Consider the following 23,924-nt stretch of genomic DNA (forward strand, 5'->3'; position numbering starts at 1 on the left):
ACACCTTCTGTGGAGTTTTGAATGAAAATGATGTCACACTCCAACAGTTTGTATGACTAGTTTTTTGCTGAAACTACATTAAAATGATTAAAAGTGCAATTGTTAGATTACCGATACACAATATAATAGTTACTTTCGATTTTGATATTGTTGGTATCAAAATTGAACACGCCAGTTGGTATATTCCACATTATATTTTCCCTTGATTACTCTTTCAGTATCAAAATTGAACGTAACTTTTATTCTATATGACACAACAAAGAACATAAAGTGACTAAAATCATACATACAAAGTAACAAAAGCAAATGAGCAACTCGGACTCCACTAAAAACTGGGAGCATGGACCAACCAGGTGCACCGGTAGGATAAGCGTCCTCTGCTTTTCCCGAAACGCCCGCCGAGTGTTAGGTTAGGCCCTGTGGTTGGTTCATAAAAATTCTAGAGAGTAAAACCAATTGAAAATAATGTTGTCATAAAATAAATACAGAATTGTGACGACATTACTTAAAAGCTACGAAATTGAATGGAATCGACATTTGACGGCTTGCCTACTTGAGGAGTAGCAATTTAAATGAAACAAGGAGGAATATTTGTCAATATAAATATACTTTGAATAGAAATAAAAAAAAAATGACAAACAGGCTGTCATAAAAAAGTTTTGGAAAATTAAACCAGTGTAAAACCGTTATTTTCCGAACAAAATATCAATTAAAATTCGTTACACCTGACTTGTATGCATTGAGTGGGGGACATGCGGTTTAAAACGTGTGCTTGTGTTTATTTTTACTCAGTACATTAAGTTGTGTACTGTAGAATTAACTTTGTATGGAAAATCCTAAGTAAAAAAATAATGAGAGAAAATATCTACTTTCATTTTGCAAACGGATTCAAACGATCTACACTCAGCGCAGCAAAGTTAGCTTTCTTTATGGCTGCTACAGATCCAGTTGAAATCATAAGTGAAAATACATTCTTTTGTTGACCCCTTAACTCTGTTAATTAATTACTGTGTTTTATGAAAGCATGCGAAGAATGTAAAATATGAACTCTAGTAATAATTATAAAAAGTGAAAGAAAGCGTGTCCTGGCGGCCTGCTGTATCACTAAAATTACAGTATTAGATATAGCGAAATAAATGTATGAAATAAAAAGCGAAATAAAGAAACAGAAAAAACAAGTTGGTTCTCGATATATTTTCAGTGCAATAGTAATCGAGAAAATCAAGTTTCGAGCGAAAAAAAAATACATCCAAAAGAAAACGAACACAACAAAGACCATGAAATAACTAAACAATACGTACAAAGAAGCATAGGTAAATACGAAACCCGGGCTCCGCTAAATATTGGGAGTATGAACCAGAAAACAACGTTAAGCTAATTAAAAGTTTCAGTTGATCGCATTCTCTCTGATACACATTTAACTTAATTTCTATCGTTTCAAAAAGAATGAAGGTTTTTTTTTTTACATTTCGCAATCGGGTAGATATGATGTCTGAAGTTATGCAGAGAACTATACATACTCGACATAAAAAAGATATACAACGTAGGTGTAGTGTACTACGGTAACATCATTTTATTTATAATTTTATCAGTAATTTAGTTTTTACTGTTTCAGATTTCGATCACTGTTTTATTAGATATGGTCAGTCAAACATGAATCACTCGGGACAGGTCAATTCAATTTGGTATGGAGTTGCAATAGCACCACACAATCACAGTTCTAGTTCTCTTTTATGCATATGCCCCACAGTCCTTGTTTGTGGACATTTTACATAACTGAATCATAACTTCGTCACAGTTCCATATAAATACTAGCCGAGGAATCAGTTCACATCAAACGGTGATGTCAAATGGTTGTATAGATATTAAACATTGTCCTTAATTAAAATTAGCAGATTTTTCCTATCAAAATTTAAATTATAGCATCCATGTGCGACAGACAAAACATATTTTAGTGATAACAGTTTTAATATTGCTGTTGTGTCAAAAATTACCTATTTAATATAACTCTCTATACGATTGATTATCTAACGGATCAATCACTGACGTATTTGACCAATTTATACCTGAAAGGCATAATCAATATATGTACACCAGTATTGGAAAACTCCAAAATGCAATTAACTTATTGGATATGGTCATGATTAAGGTATTTGGTTATATATACTGTAACAAATTTGGTAACTCAACTTTTTCTGAACTATTTCTGAATAAATATCGAGGGGGGAGGATACCGTGGCGTCAGCAGTGGGATGGTTTAAATACGACAAAATCCCAAAATATGGCCTAACCGTGAACATATGAAACAAAGAGGATCTTCATTCGCAATGTAGCACCGAATGAAATAGATTACAAATAAAAACTGAAGATAAACAAGACGTCACAAAAAGAAACTAAAGCGCTTGCAATATGAACTCCCATAAAAAACCTGGACTAACATCATGAGCATTATCCGGTAATAATCTAGCAACAGTAATGCAGCTCCGCGACACGTGTCAAGCATTATTCAACAAGGGCGACATTGATAAAATCAGATTAGGTAACAAAAAATTACCATTAAACATCGGCCATTATCAATGGCAGACGTTTAATGGTAATTTTTTATTACCTTAATCTTTTATGGGAGTTGAAAAAATAATATGTTTTTCGCTGTTTTGTTGATGTGTATGGTATTAGTTTTGTTTTATTTTCAGAGTTCCTAACCTAAATACGTAAGTTTTATAAGCACCTCAAAGTTTCCTTTCGGACTATCTTTGGCGGAGTGATACGCGAAGTCACGTCACGTATGTTGTGCAGGTATACGAAAATTGTCATTCTCACTCGACTTGCGTGAGATTGAAAAGTATGGCAAGATCAAAGGGATTTTAAACAAAACAGCGATAATACAATGAAACACAATATATGTATCATCTTCCATGTGAGTACTGACGTATCTGTTCCATTCGATTACCATTCGAATTGTGTTTTTTTTTTTGGTTAAATTATCTTTGGATAAATTGAAATAAACGATTTCTGTTTTTAAAAGCAAAATGACAGTAAACATGAGTATTAAATACGATACGGAAATTTTGTGGATTCAATGATATTGATATTTTCTATTGGTATAGCGGGGATGCATGTCAAGATAGTACTTGTTTGATATGTATACGATCTACGATGTCGTATCAAGAGTTTGAGTACTCGTCATTTGAAGACTATGTTCCTCTTTTGCATTGGTGCATCTTTTATAAATGATCGATAAACATTCCTCCCGAAATCTACGGTCCAAAAAACAGAAAACGACAGGATTTACGGCATTGTTTAGAAAGAAAAAACGGTATAAAATTGAGGTCATTGTTCCTTCAATTCTCATATAAAGATTTGGATTTGTAACTTGCAACAGTACTATAGAAATGAATACTATACTTCCAGCATATGATATAGCTGTTGCGGTCATTAGTGATATCGTTAACTGTCTCCCATTGTCATAGTCTCTACTTTTCTGTTTCACATGTCGTATTGTTATCTCGTTCGATGGTTTTGTATTCACTTTAATAGTGGTCTGAGAATCTGAGGGCTTCAAATTCGAGGATGGTTTCGTAGGGGTGAAAGTGTTTTTCCGTTCTCTTGTTTTACTCATCTGGGTGCAAATTGTATATAGAATTCTGGTGTAAATTACAACAACTGCAATAAAGCATATTGAACTTGTCAATATGACTATTACACCATATGCTGTATACACCGGAACTGTTTTGTACTCTTCTAAAACACCACAATTGTTTCCAGTTAGATTTGTGTCATTAGGTATCTCCTTCTTGCCAACTCCAATTACAAAGAGAGTCGGAATTGATAATGTAAGTATATATACGACTAAGGTACAGGAAATCGCGTTATAGAATCTGTCAGTTTTTTTGGTGTATCTAACATTACTCTTTCTTGTTAGGAGCCCTCTTTCAATGGCGATTGTGGCCAAGAAACCACCTGAAATGAAAGAGGTTGCATGTCCACAAAACCTGAAAAACTTGCATGCTGCAGGCGACGAAAATGTATAGTCGTATCTTATGTCAAACATCTCAAACGGCATACAAAGAACGCAAGCGGCAAGGTCTGTTGCAGATAACCATAGAATGAAAATTCGTACGGCTCTTTTTCTCATTTCCTTAGATTTTCCGTAAACAATGAGTACATGCATGTTTCCGACGATACCAACCATGGCAACCAGAACCAGAAACACAACCACTGGAATACCAGTTTCTATAAATTTCTGGTAATCAATTTTTTCTATACTGTTCAGACTTGAAATGTTGCTACTGAACACTGTGTTATTGATTATCTCACTCCTATAAAGCAAATATACGTGTATTTGAAATCATCCCATGAAAACAAAAAGATATTTTGCGGCGTTTAAATACATCTTGCATACAATTTATTTATTTTGAATTAGATCTTATGTATTTAGTTTAATGCTACTGATAAGAAGTTACTCCTTGAAACGTGTGCATCATATCAAAATTCGCATTATCTATATGAAGGGTATTTTTTTGCGTTGATTAAACGTTTATCTTTTCATAAGTAATTACTTAAACGAATTCTCCATATTTTCTATGAATTTCGATTAGAAATAACGCTCCACAAATCTCCACAGAACCTATGATAATATAAGTTAAGTTATAACGCATCGTTAATATAAAATGTATTTTAGAATACAAATTGTAATCAAGTAGCATAGTGTAGAATTCTTTATACGAGCATGCGCGTTCGCACGTGTGTGTGTGGTGTCATCATTACATCTTATTTGTACGAATAAAACGTACTAGTGTATATTGTACCATGTGCATAATATTCTGGATAAAAAGTGAAAAGAGAGGAAAAACAAACTTACTTTTTGAGTTTATCTTATCCTCACCAGCAAATAAAATAATGTTTTAAAAAAGTCAAAACATGAAAAGATCTCGTTTCCATTTCTAAATATTCATAGGATATATCTCAATTTGATCAAAAACTTCTCTTTAAATTTGAAAACAAGAAGACATTGATTCCCTGTCAGAGTGGTTAAAGGCCGGGCGGTCTTTGATTTTGAAACGAATGAAAGTTTTAAGTAGGTCAATGACTGCCAAGGCTGCATCAGTTTTCAAAGACCCCGATGTAGCAAATACCTACTATACATGACAAATATGTTGTCGTACCAGCAGATAAAGCCCAAAACAACATTGTTTTTGTCTGCAAAACGTTTTACATCCAATGTTTATTATCAGAGGTAGACGTAGAAAATAATAGCAGTGATAAGACCTATACTGCTACCACACTCTCAAAAGAAGAGATTGTGGAAAACCATAAATCTGTGCTATCCTCTTTTGGTCTCTCTACCAAGGACGATGATTGTGATTTACCGTCTATGAAAAATTCAAAATATCTTTTGGAGACAATCAGTTCAAGACTATTATTTAAATATAATAGCATTAAAACCGATGATTTTTCAACACTGTATACTTCTATTCCCCATACTCAGTTAAAATCCCGACTTAAAAACATTATACATCGTTGTTTTTCCAAACAAATTGGTACACCTAGATACAAATATATAGTTCTTGGTAGAGATTCCTAATACTTTGTAAGAAATAATTCCAAATCATCTTCCAAATATACAGAGGAAGATGTTTAAAATATTCTGGAATTTTTAATCGACAACATATTTGTCCAGTGTGGTGGACGTGTATTTCAACAAACGGTCGGCATTCCAAGGGGAACAAATTGTGCTCCTTTACTTGCTGACCTATTCCTTCACTCTTATAAGACTGACTTTATAGCTGATCTGATCAGAAAGAAAGAATATCGTTTAGCTAGATCCTTCATTCTCAGTTTCCGCTATATAGATGACGTATTATCTTTAAACAATCCTAATTTCGGGGATTTGATACATCGCATCTACCCAAATGAACTTGAGATAAAGGATACTACAGACACTGTGAAGTCAGCCTCATATCTTGACCTACACTTAGAAATCGATGGTAAAGGAAAACTATTGACCAAACCTTACGACAAACGTGATGACTTTTCATTCAGAATTGTCAACTTTCTTTTCATCTGTGGCAACATCCCTTCAGCACCTGCGTATGGAGTGTTCATATCACAACTCATACATTATGCCAGAGCTTGCTGAAACTACGTCGACTTTTTGTATCGTGCTAGAACTCTAACAAATAGGCTTCTAGAACAGGGTAATGTTGCTACAAGATTGAAGTCATCACTACAGAAGTTTTATGGTCGTCATCATGAACTCGTGGATCGTTATGGTGTTTCCATCTGCACCTTGAAAACTGATTTATTCAACGGGTCATAATTTTCCTTTCCTTGTTTGTGTACCTCGGACTTGACTTTTTATGAGCAACTCGGCGGGTGTTTCTAGAAAAGCAGAGGACGCTTACCCTACCGGTGCACCTGACCCATTCTCCAGTTTTCAGTGGAGTCCGAATTGCTCATTTCTTTTGTTACTTTGTATGTATGATTTTAGTATTTTTTGTTCTTTGTTGTGTATGTCTGTTTTCCATGTCTGGTCTTTGTCACTGGTTTACATTCTTTTGATTACCGCTATAACTTTGGTTCCCTTGATTACTCTTTTAATTTTCGATTTGATTAGCGATTTTATGTAGAAATTAATTTAAAAATTTTGTCCTTATACAGAGACGTCAAAATGCTTCACACAATGAAACATACCATAGGAATGTTTATGACATTTGAAACAAATCTTACCATCTGAAAAATGAGTATTAGTAGGATAAATGAGTAGCCAAAGACCCTTTTTAACGATGGGTCATCAATAATCTTAAATTTCCCATTTGAATCTCAAATTGAAAAAAGCTATTAATCGATTTATACTTCAAATATGTGGTTAATTCATACGGGTTAATAATGCTATGAAGATGACACCTTACAGAAGCGGGCATGCCCAGTGAAATGGATGTATGACGTGCCACCCTTGAAATTAGTAAGACTGAATACTTTTTGGCATGAATTATTTTAATGTCACGTCTTATTCCCAAAATTTGTATTGGCGCTTTTTTCTACGACCCTGTTTAGATGAAATTCTGGAGCAGCAAATTATCCAATTAAAATAAAAATAAAAAATAAAACACACTAATGTACATTGTATCATGTGTTTAATATTCTGAATAAAAAGTGAAAAGAATAGAAACAAAAACTTACATTTTGGGTTTATTTAATCCTCTCTACCAAATAAAATAATATTTTGAAGAAGCTTATAGATCTCGTTTCCTTTTCAAAATAAACATAGGATTTATTTTGATTTAATCAAAAACTGTTTTTTTTTAATTTCCGAATTGATTACCGTTTTTGATTAGAAAAGTTATTTTAAAATGTTGTCCTTGTAAAAATAGGCCAAAATGCTACAAACAATAAAACATACCATAGGCAAATTAATGAAATATGGTACAAATCTGACAATCGGAAAACTGATAAGTATTAGTAGGATAAATGTGTAGCCAAAAACCCTTTTTAACGATGGGCATCAATAAACTTAAATTTCCCATTTGAAACTTAAACTAAAAAAAAAGCCTTTAACTGATTTATACTTCAAATATGTGGTTAATCTATACGGGTTAATAATACTGTAGATGACAGCTTACAGAAGCGGGCATGTCCAGTGAAACGGATATGCAACGTGCCACCCTAGAAATTAACCAGATTGAATACTTTTTGGCATGAATTATTTCATCGTCACGTCTTATTCCCCAATTTGTATTGGCGTTTTTAAGATGAAATCCTGGAGCAGCGGATTATTAAGTTTTAATCTCACTTAATCGTTTAAAGCCTCCATTGGCAATGTTCAAATATCAGTTTTGCAGTAATGCTATAGTCATGAACAGGGGTCTATATTAACGATCTCGTATACCTGTGCATATGCTGTGTAACGAACAAGGGTCTATTGAAGAAATGTAAAACAGATTCATGCGCGTGTAGGATTCTCTTTTCTTATTTCTCAATACTTTTATATTCTCCAATTATATCGCTTTTATTAGTGTAACGAGGTAGGAATTCACTTCTGGGTTCTCACAACTGTTTTAATTTAAATCAATGTGTGAGATCTGTCAGTAGGGCGTCAAATTACAAACCAAATAAAAATATACATTTATTACACCACAACCACAAGACAAATAAATAATCAAAAGGAAAAAAGCACACGCACGACTATTCTCAACACACACTACACTCACACATCATCACAACAGTACACAACAAAAAGACAACAAGCATACTAAATAAATACACTTAATTAAAAAATAAGAATTTAAATAAATAGATATTAAGTGAATATCTGGTGTACATCACTGTTGATATTAATATTCAACACATCACAGTTCCGTTTATCTCATCAGAACAGTATTACTCTGAATTAAGTGTATTATCCAATTCAATACTACAAACGAACTAGTATATTTAAGAATAATATCCCAAAAGGCTTGTTAATATTATGACAAATTATCATTTATATTCACTCTCCATTTCAACCAAAGGTTTTATCAAACTGAACATATTGATAGTTGTAATTCTTGTAATTCCAAGTAATTTCCATAAAACAAAGCTGTAATCAACTCTATGTAAATATATCATCCAAATTATAGCCATCATAAATGGATACAAAGGCCAACAACTCTAACCATAGTCCCCTGTGAAAGGAACAAAATAGGTCTATTTGAGAACAGAAACTATCTACACAATGAAAACCGCCAATAATACAAATCTGACAACCGTACACGCCATATTTACAAAAACCAACAATATTTCCAAGCGAAATTCTCAAACATAAAGATGGGTGGAGTTGGGTCACCTTGATATAATATTTTACCTGGGAGTTCATATCACCCTGATGAGCATGACACCCACTGAATGTATCCTATATCAATATCATTCCTGATGTGGAAATGTGCATTTCTGGCAATAATTCCTCCAAACTTTCAAGCTAAATACTCATAAACATCTGCCTTCAACAACTGTCCAGGTGCAAACTGATCAGGTTCACCACCTGACTACCTGGCAGATCTAATTATATCTAGTTGAGCAGGTTTTTCTACGAGTTACCTGATCAATAACCTTCACATTCTATATAAATAGATCTTGACATTAACCTATCCAAAGAATGATAACTCAAATTTGTTACAATTAGCCTCGATCACGCAGACTCTATCATTTATCCGTATATATCCTGGGTTTATTCTATAGAACACTTTTTATTAAGAACAACTAGAACTAGAAAATTATGGATCGGAAATCGAGTTTTCTATCGAATATTACTGTCTTTGAAGTCATGAAAGTGGGCGGTACTATCTAAAATCAAGAAAGTAACGTCCATTAAAGATAACAAAAGATAAAAGGGTCTGGAACAAATTTGTATTTTGTTTTGAATGCATCATGTTTAAATGAGTTAATGTTTGAATACATCCTGTTTGAATACTCCATGATTGGATGACATAATATTTGAATGAGTTAATGTTTGATTATAATATGAGAAAAGACGTTAAGCTTAACTTAGGCACTTCTTGGTCCTTAAACTGTTAAAATAGTCAAACTCAATTTTTAAAGGTAACTAATTAGAAAAAAAACCCTTTATGTTTAGGCTAGAAACCACTAATTCCACTTCCAATAGTCTTCTATGCTAATTTCACAATATTCAATGGCTTCTCTGGACTTTACCTTAACTTTAACCAGCAAAAGACTATATATCAACATGATTCTACATATGTCAGCTCACAATCCTTTTACATAACGATTAATCATATGTCTATTCTAACATCCTTTGGTATAATTTTAGATGATAAAGAAGATATAGCTATACCGATACATTACATTCATTGGATAATAAAACTTTGTAAGTGTCTTTACAAACAAGGGTATATTGATAGGTCAACCAAGTGCACATATTAAACCCCTTAGAGCTTCTGAAAGATGAATTCAAGAATCTTGTGATAAAGCCTTCTCAGCAGGTGGCTTGAATCAAATCTGGAATCTCAAAAAGTCTTAGAATACCTACTGTTGTATGTTTCTTTTGCTAGCCTTAACCTTCGTAACAGTAAAAAAACCTTTTGAGTGAATCAAATTTTTTTACGTACATTTGATCTACCAATATGAAGTTGAAATTAAAGCGACAACAGATACACGTCTGCTACATCTGGATCTTGGCCTAAACATATATTATACATGGCGTTTATATCTGACTTTGACTTTCCGATTATATACTATTCAAGGCGTCAGCGAAGTCCTACATATGTAGAATGGAAGACTAGAACTATAAATGACTACAAAATATTTTGACGATATTTGTCGTTAAGGAAATAGACGATTGTGCGAGTACGGAGGCGCTGTTTTGTCTTTAATACGTCGATGGATACGATTTTATATTTAATTAGTTATTTAATAATAATTGTAAATTATTGGCTCTGCAAAAATGTTTTAAGCTTCCCAGTCTTACATATTCTTCTCATTGAATGATACTTCGCTCATAGCAACATGGCAATGCAACGTAAACAAAGAATGTGCTTCGTCCATTATAGGCATAGCCTAAAAGCATATTATCCAGACATAAATTGCTAACGGAGTGTAAATTTCATGTTGATCTGTTGCTGCCTTGCATGTGATTTGTACACATATTTCTAGAGCGAGGATACTGCCAATAAGCTTCAAATATAGAGATTCCACTTTATCATCGTCATCACATTTTGGCTGAATAATATGATGTTTCTTTCTACCCTACTGGTGACCTCGCCCATGCTTCAATTTTTTATTGTAGTCCGGGTTGCTAATTTATTTTCATGTTATTTGTGCTATGTTTGGTTCCTGTCTGCTCCTTGTAATCAGAACATATTCTTTGATTAGCGCTCGAATCTTGGTTCCCATTATACTGCTGTTTTTTTAACGTTTTTTATTTTATGTTATTTGTTGTGTGTTTTGTTCCCGTATTACTTGCAATTGGAATATATTCTTTTGATTACCATTCTAATCTTGTTTTTGCTTCCCGTAATTATTCTTCCACAATTGTTGTGCCAGCCAGTTACTCATTTGAAGCATTGCTTTGATGTTGGTGTTTGTTTTTTATTTGGTGATGTATTGTGTATCATATATCATTGCAGAAGTGCTCATGTATACTTATAAAAGTATATTGTGTATCGACAATGTGAATCGGAAGTCATAATATATAAATTTGTTTACCTTTATCTTTTACTTTGTGTAGTAGGGAAAGAAGATTTAATTCAACAGTTTAAATAATTATCACGGGTTAAAACTAACTAAAGAATGCTCTATGTTAAATATTCATGTTCTTCTTTTCACGGTAAGCGTTAATTTTTATCTTTTCGACACTCACGATCATAGGTGATAAGTTGCGACCTCGCGGGTACTGTCGGTATTTTTAGCTGTAAATATGTATTGAATTAAGTATTAAGAGAACATTTTATTACAAATTCTATTAAGGATTATTTGTATATCCTTGGTATTTCATATTATATTAATGTATTTATCGATCTCCGTTGTTTTTTTACAAATATTTGCCCAGAGATCGACGTTATATTTTTCTGATTGGTTAATATTTTTTCGAAATTACGTCACTCGGTGCTTCTTTTATGCTAAAACAAAAAACAGCCAAGTAGTGTCTTTCCGATTTTTCGATAATTATTGCACTACAGAATGTCGCCAGCTCAACTCCGCTAAAAACTGGGAGCATGGATCTGGCTAGGTGTCCAATGCTTTTCTAGAAACACCCGCCGAGTTGCTCATAAAAAGTCAAGTCCGTGGTAGACGAAAGAGAAAAGGAAAACTATGACACGTCGAACAAATCAGTTTTCATGGTGCAAATGGACACTGTAATGATCCATGAGTTCATGATGACGACCATAAAAATTCTGTTGTGATAACTTCAGTCTTGTAGCAACATACCCCTGTTCCAGAAGCCTAATTGTAAGAAGTCTAGCGTAATACAAAACGTCTGCGTAGTTACAGCAAGCTCTGGCATAACGTATGAGTTGTAATATGAAAACACCATACGCAGGTGCTGAAGGGATGTTGCCACAGATGAAAGGAAAGTTGACAATTCTGAATGAAAAGTCAACACGTTTGTCGTAAAGTTTGGTCAATAGTTTTCCTTTACCATCGATCTTTAAGTGTAGGTCAAGATATGAGACTGACTCCACAGTGTCTGTAGTATCCTTTATCTCAAGTTCTTTTGGGTAGATGCGATGTATCAAATCCCCGAAACTAGGATTGTTAAACGATACATAGCGAAAACTGATATTTAAGGATCTAGCTAAATGATGTTGTTTCTTTCGGATCAGATCAGCTATAGTCAGCCTCATGAGAGTGAAGGAATAGGTCAGCAAGTAGAAGAGCGCAATTTGTTCCCAGAGGAATGCCGATCGTTTGTTGAAAAACGCGTCCACCACATGTTTTGAAAACATCTTCTGGATATTTGGAGGATGATTTGGAATTATTTTTTATGAAGAATCTCTACCAAGAACAATATATCTCTTCTTTAGAGAGTGTAGTTGCAGTATAAGTCTTATCACTGCTATGTCTACCTCTAATAATAAACATTTAATGTAATACGTTTTGCAGACAAAAGCAATGTTGTTTCCAGCTTTGTCTGCTGGCACGGCATATTTGTCATGTATAGTAGACAATGTTTTTGCTACATCAGGGTCTTTGAAAACTGATGTAGCATTGGCACTCATGGCCTTTACCCACTCTGACAGATAATCAATGTCTTCTTCTTTTCGTTTTATCCATTTTTTTTTGCGTAGTCCTCCACGACATCCATAGAGAGTCGTTTCGATGATGCCTAAATCTCCGGTGATGACGTGATCGGAAGGACCATTTTTTGATGGAAAGTTTTTGCAAAAACAGTCAAGTGATTTAGCCTTGAAGTCCTGAATATCGAGGTTCTGAAATTGAAAATTTTGGATGCAATAGGTGAACTATAAGATTATGAAATAATTGGTTTTGATTTGTCCTTGAAATATGGACAAAGTACACGATGACAATGTCTAAATTAGATTTTATTCAAAGTGATAAGTTCTCCCACCGATTCTCCACAACATACCTCATACTTCCTGAAAAAGATAGAAAAGAAAATCAGAAAAAAACAAACATAAAATAGTTTGAAAAATGAACCAAACTTGCGTTTGACAAATGTTTAACTATAGCGTGGTTAAGGAAACGGTTCTACATTTATATACTCCTTTCGGTATATGATAATACGTCAAACAAACAGTTAGGAATTTTATTTTTGTGAAAATTTGTGAAATAAATCGGTTTAACTTACCATGGAAACCACAAGAGTTGTTAGTTATTTGATCTGATATCCCGACGACGACGATCTATACCGTGCCATTGATCATTCACATTGCCAGTATCTCGGCGACCACGACTACGACCAGGATTATTACCACTAAATAGAATTCTTTGAATCTGTTGACAACTGATCTCTCCAGGTAACAATCCCATCAAGGCAACTATTATCAGTATTATATTCATAATCTTGGCAGACGTAGCTTAAAAAAGAAGGAAATATTAAAAAAACCTGGCAAAATAAGCATCGCTTTAAAAAAAAATGAATTAATCCAATAACAAAAAAAAAAAAAAAATCAATTTTGAAAAATGAGTCATTAGTTATGGTCAATAAGAAGACAAAATAGCGTATAATTTGTTCGCATAAACAAACTATGATAGTTATATGTACTATGTATTGAATTGGAAAATATTGCAATTTTTGGTTAAATGAGTGCTGTATACAGGGTTCACATGTTTTAAATGATTAAATGATAAAATAAATTAATACTTTGAAGAATAAAGTCGTTATTGTAAGTTGCATTGTACACATGAACGTTTTATTTTGATTTAATTGTCGATGTTATAGTTTGTGTTTAACCGTAGTAAACACAACACACTAGTGTAGAAAAGAAAGTTTGAAAAGTAATAGTTCTCCTTTCCTCTTTCGTCTTCTCCGGACGAAAATTTTATAAGCAACAAGAACAAGACTCTTGCCCTACCGGTGCACATGGTCAACTCTCCCAGCTTTAAGTGGAGTCCGGGTTGCTCATTAACTTTATTTCTTTGTACGTGTAATGATAGTTATTTAATGTTTTTTTTGTGTATGTCTGTTTTCCCTGTCTAGTCTTTAGCTTTTGACTGTATTCTTTTAAGTTCTGCTCGGGTCGTGATTCCCTAGAGTTCTCTTTGTAAAAGTTCTATTTACTAATATATGATCAACAAAAATTAGAGAACAAATGTGAATTTCTTGTAGCTAAACATTAAAAAAAAACAACGCAGACTTGATAATGGCGAATTCAGAAAGGGTTGGGACGTTCTCTGCCTTTGAAATTCCAAATAAATGCAAGTGTTGTTCATGGCATCTCAAACATATTTGACCAGTGTGGTGGACGTGTTTTTCAACAAGCGGTCGGCATTCCAATGGGAACAAATTGTGCTCCTTTACTTGCTGACCTATTCCTTCACTCTTATGAGGCTGACTTTATACTGATCTGATCAGAAAGAAAGAATATCGTTTGGCTAGATCTTTCATTCTCAGTTTCCGCTATATAAATGACGTATTATCTTTAAACAATCCTAATTTCGGGGATTTGATACATCGCATCTACCTAAAAGAACTCGAGATGAAGGATATTACAGACACTGTGAAGTCAGCCTCATATCTTGACCTACACTTAGAAATCGATGGTAAAGGAAAACTTTTGACCAAACTTTATGACAAACGTGATGACTTTTCATGCAGAATTGTAAACTTTCCTTTCATCTGTGGCAACATCCCTTCGGCTCCTGCGTATGGAGTGTTCATATCACAACTCATACGTTATGCCAGAGTTTGCCGAAACTACGCAGACGTTTTTTATTGTGCTAGAACTCTAACAAATATGCCTCTGGAACAGGGTTATGTATGTATGTTTGTATGTATGATTTTAGTTACTCTATGTTCTTTGTTGTGTATGTCTGTTTTCCATGTTTGGTCTTTGTCCCTGGATTACATTCTTTTGATTACAGCTATTACCTTGGTTGCCTTGATTACTCCTGCACGGTGGGTTTCGTCGTTCATTGTATAGTTAATCTTTTGATGACATGTTCAACCAGGTGGGGTTGTTGTCTCTTTGACATATTCACCCTACCAGTTCTCCTTGTATGACATGTGCCATCAACTGTTTGTGTCTTTCATGACAACTCACTTAATCTTTTTTTCGTGTTTCGTTAAAAAAAGAGAGCCTCAATCAGTACTATCTCCTCTATGAATAACTGTAAGTAATGCCACCATTGTTTTGTTTCTGGTTGCTAGATGATTATCTGAATTGAATAAAACAGATATAATCCATCTTCAAATGACAAAAAGGATTACATAATATTTCAGTTATTGTTGAAAAATGATACTTTCAATAATCAAGTGACGTTTAACATTGCTTTAGAATAAGAAGTTATCTTTAGAATACGACTTTAACTGATAGTAAGAAGGGAAAATTATGTTACTTGAACTTCAATTTTACACACAATATAATGTTGAAAGGACATCAGATGTTAGGGCATCTTTTACAATGAATCAATAAAATCAACCGTACAAAGGACATCATTTTATAGAGATAACGTTGTGAGAAAAACAATTGATTACGGTCATAAAGGTGCACACACCGACCTTTAAAGAATAGAATGATGTGTAAAACTCTGCACATACGACAAAAACAAGATTTCTAGAACTAACCGGCGATGTATTTTCTTCTGTTTTCACATGCATCATTTGTTACCATGAAGTAAACTATGATAATAAACTCAAAACATATAAAAACAAACTGTAAAGAGAGTTTCAGAATAGTCGACGGTTATTGTAATTTGTGACAAGAAGAAAAACATCGATGATGATAATTATTTTTATACAAATAAATTAATTTACGAATTTACAAATTACGTTTTGTATATATAAACCACAAAAGTACCTAATGAAAAGTTAAGCAAAAGCAAGTTTAAAAAAACTGTCCTTGTAGAAAGCAGACAGATTTCTTAAAATGGGCGGCGCAGAATAGGTTTTATCAAATCAAAATTGTCATAAACATTGCGGTATGCAATTTGTACGTATTACAGAAATCCATATAATTATATGTTTCTTAAGTATTATTCAATGTAATGTTACACGACGTCAGACAGGACATGGTTATCCCGTATCCAAAGTGAAAAACTCATCTTAATGTTTCCCTAAAACATCAACAATAATCATGAACGCAACGAAAAGGAATTTCAATTTTACCTATAATTTTTAGTGCTGTCATTTAATGTTCTCCCCATTTCAATAAACTTTAAACACTAATAATATTTCAGTAAACTTCAAACACTTATAATATTTTTTTAGAAAATAGAAAACAGGAGTTTGTGATCTATCATTGGTGGAAAACATTTTGAGTAACAAAACATGGCATGTGCATCCAACTGTTTGTGTCTTTCATGGAAACCCTCTTAATCTTTATTTTCTTTTTCCTGTTTCCTACTTTATGTCTTCACATACGAGAGCCTAGAAACTAGACCCTCTTTAATGAATGAGTAATCAAGGTAACCAAGGTTATAGCGGTATTCAAAAGAATGTAATCAACGGACAAAGACCAGACATGGAAAACAGGCATGCACAACAAAGAACATAAAGTAACTATAATCATACATACAAAGTAACAAAAGTAAATGAGCAACTCGGACTCCACTAAAAACTGGGAGCATGGACCAGGTGCACCGGTAGGGTAAGCGCCTCTGCTTTTCTCGAAACACCCGCCGAGTTGCTCATAAAAAGTCATAAAAGTAGACAAACGAGGAAAGGTGAACTATGACCCGTTGAATAAATCAGTTTTCATGGTGCTGATGGATACACCATAATGACCCACGAGTTCATGATGACGACCATAAAACTTTTGTAGTGATGACTTCAATCTTGTAGCAACATCACCCTGTTCAAGAAGCCTATTTATTAGAGTTCTAGCGCGATACAAAAAGTCTACGTAGTTTCGGCAAGCTCTGGCATAACGTATGAGTTGTGATATGAACACTCCATACGCAGGAGCCGAAGGGATGTTGCCACAGATGAAAGGAAAGTTGACAATTCTGAATGAAAAGTCATCACGTTTGTCATAAAGTTTGGTCAATAGTTTTCCTTTATCATCGATTTCTAAGTGTAGGTCAAGATATGAGGCTGACTTCACAGTGTCTGTAGTATCCTTTATCTCAAGTTCTTTTAGGTAGATGCGATGTATCAAATCCCCGAAATTAGGATTGTTTAAAGATAATACGTCATCTATATAGCGGAAACTGAGATTGAAGGATCTAGCCAAACGATAAGCTATTCCTGTAATACTTTGTTTCTCGTTGCTGGAAGATTTTCCAAATTGTACAGAACTGATATTATCAATCTTCAAAAGGCTAAAATGACTACATAATATTTCAATTATTGAGAAAAATAAATATTTTCAATAATTTCGTGACGTTTAACATTACTTAAGAACACGAGTTTATCTGATAGTAAGAAGAAAAGAAAATGTAACATCATCTGAATTTTTACGCTCAATAAAAATGCCCAAAGGACAACAGATTTTAGGGCGTATTTAACATTGAGAAAAAAAAATACAATCGTTCAAAGAACAACATTTGATATAGATAACATTGTGTGAGAAAAAAAAGAAACTGTCAAATGTCAAGAAAAAGAAAAAAAGAAAAAAATATAAACCGCCTGAAACAATAGAAAAAAAATCGTATACGATCAGTAAGTATTTCCGACAAGAAGAAGAAATAAAAATGACGATAATGATTCTGTTGATACATATGAATTTGAGTTTACACACGTTCATATGGCATCCCTTGTCTTAATTTACATCACTGTTTTTAATTTAAGGATATGTTTTAACCAACATTCAAATAAACGCTTTTGGAGCACATCTGGCATATTACGTTTCGTCTGCCTGAACGACAAAAGTACCCAAGGAGAAATATTGTCAACAAAACAATGTCAATGTAGAAAGCAGGCAGATTTGACTATACGGGTGGCTCAGAATGGATTATTTTAGCAAAGAATCTCTGAATTGAATAAAACTTATATCATCCATCTTCAAAAGACTAAAAGGATTATTTAATATTTCAATCATTGGTGAAAAAAATAATACTTTCAATACTTAAGTGACATTTAACACTCCTTTAGAATAATAAGAGTTTATCTGTTAGTAATAAGGGAAAATGATGTAATCTGGTCTTAATGTTTTACCCTCAATATAATTTTAAAATGACGGTAGATTTAATGGCGTATTTTAACTTTTTATGGAACAGGGTTACATGTATGTGTCAATAAGATTTAAGTCATCACTACAGACGTTTTATGGTCATCATCATGAACTCGTGGATCGTTTGTGAATCCATTTAAACCATGAGCATCGATTCGTTTAACTGTCATATTTTTGTTTTCTCTTTCGTCTACCCCGGACTTGAATTTTTTTAAAGCTCGGCGGGTGTCTTTAAAGATGCAGGGGATGCTTACCCTACTGGTGCACCAGGTTATGTTCCCAGTTGTTAGTGGGGTCTAAGTCGCAAACTTTTGCTGTTTTGTACCTATTATTTTGGTTATTTTATGTTCCTTGTTAGTGTGTCTGTTTTCCATGTCTGGACTTAGTTTCTGGATTACATTCTTTTTATCTTTGCTAGAATCTTGGTTTCTTTGATTACTCTTCTATTAGGAACTTATTTTTGTGGTTCGGGTAGACAAAAAGAACATTGTCATATGTGCCCCGATAGTATTTATTTGGCAAAAGCGTTTATCTTGACGGAAATAGAACAGCGTTTGAAATTTTGATTTCGGGCTCTTCACAGCATCATGTTTGATTAGAATTTAAAAACGGTTTTCTCCTGATGAGATACAAATATTTCTGGTCCTTTGTGTTTGCTGTAGACCAACATTTTTTTCCGCGGGGTCTAGAGACCGCATATAATTATAAACAATAAGGTGTTAATTTTTCGAATTCATGTTGGTCTTTTCCTCTTAAATATAGTTATCACAATACACCTTACTGCATTTTCACGCTGCTAGGGATATTAAATACCTTGATTGATGATTAACACCATGTATAAAATAATTTCCTCAACAAAGTTTATAAAACCATCCAAGATTATTATGGGTTTAAAATAATACATTATCAAACACGAATAAGTACAAACATGTTAATCATATACATATTGCAGAAATATGTATGCTACTCAAGGAATAACTTCTCATTACCAGCATTTGAGCCAAATACTCAGGAGGTTCAACATACAAAAATAAGTCATATACAAGAAGTACTTAAATAAAAAAAATCTAAAAAATAGGATGCTTTATCAAGAGCCGATGTGCTCTATCAAAGTATGTCAAAGAGCAACATCATTGTAGCCCCATGTTTAATACAAGGAATCAAGCCGTGTGCATGTTTAGCAGTAACATGTGACTAAAGCCATTTTAAAAATTAAAAATATAAAAATAATACATGTTGTAATGTGGATTGAGTTATAATATATAAGTGAAAAATACAACAAATAAGTGCAACACGTATGTAATATTTTGTTAGAATCTTAACGACGTCAGACGGAGCAGGGATTACCCGCATCAAATGTGGATTACTCATTTTCCCTAACACAACAACTTAGTTATGAAAACATAAAGAGGGATATCAATTTATGTTGTAGTCCTGTGAATGAATACTTTTACCATTTCAGTAAACAAAAACCGACATTTCTTTCTAGAAAATAGCAGTTTGTGATCTCTCATGGGTGAAATATTTTCTGGGTATCAGTAAATGACATGTGCCACCAACTGTGTCCTTCATGGAAACCCCTTATAACATTTTTCTATTCATCGTTTACAGACGAGTCTCGACTTCGGACCCCCCATTGATGAATAACTTTAAGCAATTCCTTCATTAGTTTGTTTCTCAATGTTTATCATTATCAAAATTCAACAAAACAGATATTATCAATCTTCAAATGACTTGAAATATTACATAATATTTCAATTATTGTCCAAAGGATACCAGATTTTAGGGCGTGTTTTACACGTAGTAAAAAGTACAACCGTACAAAGAGCAGCAGATGATACAAATAACGTTGTGAAGAAATATAAGAAAAACAGTATGTTTTTGAATTATAACCCTACATTAAGAGTGAATGAAATAATGATTTGAATACGATACATTGGAATATAATCCAATCATTGTATAAAGTCATGTTAAAAAGAGGCAAATTACCTCACTTCATGTCCCAATCTCGAATGTCCAGATAAGATTCACATAGGAAATAAAAAAAAAAAAAATTAAAACAAAGAAAGAAAAAAAAACAGAAATAAAAGTAAAAAGGAAACAATAAAAAAATGCTAGAAATTTCGGCATAATGACAATATAGAGAAAATATCTTCATAAAGTGACGACACCTATTGAAACATCGAAAATACTTCATAGAAATAAAACGATATTTAACAAAAATCACCTTTACATACTTTGAGTGATGACGAAGTATGATTACAAGTCAAAGGGGTGCACCAAGAAGAATAAGAAAAATTATGAATGGCTGTATTGAATATGAGAGATGCCTTCTATATAAATTATTGCATGAAAGAGGCAAAACCGATAAAATAAACACATTTTATCAAAAAGTGGCTTTAATCACGTATTCAAGCGTATAATAAAATAGGCATAGACTATACCTATGTAAGCACAATATACAATAATAACACAAAATTGAAAAAAAATGTAATAAAATCATAATTGTCACATTAACCTTTATCGTAATGATTAACGTTCATGACGCGAGCTTTAGAAATCAGGCATTCAATGATCTAAATAGGAACTAGTTCCCATTTGCAGCATTTCTCATAGTACAAAGCAATCAGCTTCATAACTCCACAAATTTACACAAATAAGTATCTAGAAAAGTAAAATGTAAATACCTTTGCTTGACCGAACAACACGATTCCAAATAGCATAAATCCAAACAATTTGTAGATATGTTCTACCAAAAAGATCAATATTACTTCAACACAATAAAAGAAAATGAAAGAATCTAAATTCCCTCCAATAAGTTCATCCAATCACAAACGGTTCCCACATCTCATGACCCATACAACCAATGACAACTCCAGGATATCACTACATCCCATCTAAAGCAGGCTCTGACACCACCCACACATAGATCTAACCAATCAGATCACTCGCTCAGACATACATCATACAATGGTATGTCACACCTAACAGTCAAATTATATCATGAATAGAATGACCCTATATATTCCACATGACCAATGCATGTTCTCTCTAAAACTATACCTATCAATACCTATTGATTATTGCAATACACAATGTGCACCAGTAGGCTAAGCGTCCTCTGCTTTTCTAGAAACATCCGCCGAGTTGCTCATAAAAAGTCAAGTCCAAGGTAGACGAAAACGGAAACTGAGAATAAAAGATCTAGCTAAATGATGTTCTTTTTTAAAATCGACAATGAATGCCTCAGACAATAATTCTAAAGTTCCGTAAGGAAGTAAACAAAATTGGCACAAAATGAAAGATTTCTCCTCCTTTTCATTGAATTTCAATGCTTTCTTTGTAAATTATTTCTCTTTAGCCATTGCAGTAACTCAAAAACCAACATTAAACTTTGAGATAGGATGCCTTGTGATATGAAATGGATGATTTTTGTTTTTGAAACAAATTTTTTCATGTGCCAGCCTCTGCCTGGTTTTCGCGTGGATTCAATCTAAATTGCCTTGGTTGTGATAGCCGTATTCTAGCTATGTGCCTATTGAAACTACCAATAATGAATTCGGCACCTAGACTAATTAACTACAATAAAAATGCAGTTACCCTGGTAATATTTGAACGCTATTTGGGGATACACACCAGCCATCGGCGGCGTGACACCATGTTCGTTTAATTTGGGTATTCAGAATTATCCATTTATACCGATGCTTCAATATTTTTGCCGGTACTTGATGAAGACTATTGGGAAAAAAAGTAAAAAGGGTGTTTAAATGTTTGAAAGATCGGAGAGCTTTTTGAAATCATACGTCTTATGCAATTAAAACAGTAAAAATGATGTTAAAATAATGTTGAGAATGTCTTAGTATTATTCGATATATATAACATCAAGGAAAACGTTTCCTGGAAAACTAAAAAATACAAACAAAAAATAAAAAACAAACAAAAACAAAACAAACAAAACAAAAAATCGTTTGTTGATGCATTGTATTGGACATCATTATACGAAATATGCAGTTCTTTTTTTTGTTTAAACATAAATGCTCATTTAAATAGGAAACGGTACATATTTCTGCATGCTATCAAAAGCCGCTTACTTGTTATCATCAGAAAGCTGGAAGAACTGGCTACTTAAAGATACATGTATATTTTGTACTCTCAACAAATTGATTCATTAGTTTGAGATATATAACACCACAAAAGCATAATGATGTATGATAAGTCGGGGTTAAAGTCGTAGTCGAAGGAATGTAACCACAGAAAAAAAGGATTTTGACAATTTTTATTGGGAGTAAACGCGTATGTCCAGTGGTTTGAGGTGAGTCACGAGCCTTCGACTTTCATGAAAACAGGTAGACATTTCGGTGTTGCTTAGTTCAATTATCTTAGGTTTCATTTTTGATAGACATAATGTAAAAATAACATTATTTTTGGAATGTAATTATTTTATTATATAACTTCTTTCTGAAGAAATTAAACAATGTCAATGTCTTAATTAGATTTCATTCAAAGTGATGAGTTCTCCCACTGTTTTTTGTACACATATTTCATACTTTCTGAAAAAGAAAACATAAGAAAATCACAAAGAATAAAATCATAAATACAATAGTTTGAAAAATGAATCAAGCTTCGGTTACAAATGTTTTACTATAGTTAGGGACACGGTGGTTTTGTTTTGCTATACCTCTATTAGTATATGACAAAAGGTTCAAAATAAAGTTTCAAACAAGCAGTTTCAAATTTATGTTTGTGAATGAAAGTACTGAATACAATATCTTTAACTTACCATGAATACTATGTAAGTTGTTTGTTATTTGATCCAATATCCCGACGACGACATTGCCACATCAATTGACTTTTGACATTGCCAACATCTCGGCCAAAACGACGACAACTACCTTTCATACATCTACGTCGACCGGTTTGACAACTGATCTCTCCAGGAAAAAATGCTATTAAGACAACTATCATACATGTTATATTAAAGATCGGGAAAATCGGCATTGCTGAAATAAGAGAAAACATTTGCCAATCTCATAATTACAACATTATATTATGAAAGCTTGCAAAATCTGCACCGCTTAAATAAACAAATAAAATAATTCAATAATGAGTAAAAGTAATCTTGAAAAATGGGTCAGTATAAATCGCCAGTTATAGCTATTGTACTCAGAAAAGTATAATTTGTTCCGAAAACAATGTGGCAACATCCCTTGGGCATCTGCTTTTGAGATTTTTATATCACAATTTATACGTTATGCCAGATCTTGACTCACTACGCGTACTGGTCGACTTTTTACAGTTAGGCTTATTGAACAGGGTTATGTTGCTACAAGAATGAAGTCATGGTCGTCATCATGAACTCTTGGATCGTTACGGTGTATCCATCTGCACAATGAGAACCGATTTGCTTACCGTCACATAGTATTTGTTTTCCTCTTTCGATTTCTCCGGACGGAATTTGTATGAGCAACTCGGCAGATGTTTCTAGGAAAGCACAGGACGCTTACCCTACTGCTGCAGTTCGTCAACTTTCCCAGCTTTGAGTAGAGTCCGGGTTTCTCATTCATTTTATTTTGTGTCATGTTAGTTATTTTCTGTTCTTTTATACTTGGGTCTTTGTTTCCTGTCTAGTCTTTATCT

The 23,924-nt window shown here is 33.4% G+C and overlaps 1 protein-coding gene and 1 long non-coding RNA gene across 3 annotated transcripts; both read right to left on the reverse strand.

Annotated features, from left to right (window-relative positions):
- Window positions 1-1,447: 1,447 nt before the first annotated feature.
- On the reverse strand, window positions 1,448-4,289 carry LOC148599307 (cholecystokinin receptor type A-like). Its single transcript, XM_088559435.1, has one exon. The coding sequence runs from the start codon at window positions 4,190-4,192 to the stop codon at window positions 3,152-3,154; it is 1,041 nt and encodes a 346-aa protein (XP_088415561.1). The 5' UTR covers window positions 4,193-4,289; the 3' UTR covers window positions 1,448-3,151.
- A 3,850-nt stretch (window positions 4,290-8,139) lies between these two features.
- On the reverse strand, window positions 8,140-21,124 carry LOC148599308 (uncharacterized). 2 transcript variants are annotated; one of them, XR_015918113.1, is made up of 5 exons: window positions 20,975-21,124; window positions 15,047-15,333; window positions 13,304-13,532; window positions 8,843-13,091; window positions 8,140-8,663 (listed from the first exon to the last, which is right to left on the reverse strand). It is a non-coding gene; the product is annotated as an uncharacterized LOC148599308 (long non-coding RNA). The 2 variants fall into 2 exon arrangements; XR_015918112.1 differs by lacking the exons at window positions 8,140-8,663; window positions 20,975-21,124 and adding an exon at window positions 15,743-15,852 and having other exon boundaries at window positions 13,020-13,091.
- Window positions 21,125-23,924: the final 2,800 nt, after the last annotated feature.

This window comes from Perna viridis, chromosome 13 (assembly GCF_037379345.1).
Source record: "Perna viridis isolate PV_CMFRI_1.1 ecotype Kerala chromosome 13, ASM3737934v1, whole genome shotgun sequence".
NCBI lineage: Eukaryota > Metazoa > Mollusca > Bivalvia > Mytilida > Mytilidae > Perna > Perna viridis.

Bases quoted from the DNA above. Each gene is read 5' to 3' on its own strand.
- LOC148599307 (XM_088559435.1), bottom strand. From the start codon at position 4,192: ATGGTTGGTATCGTCGGAAACATGCATGTACTCATTGTTTACGGAAAA.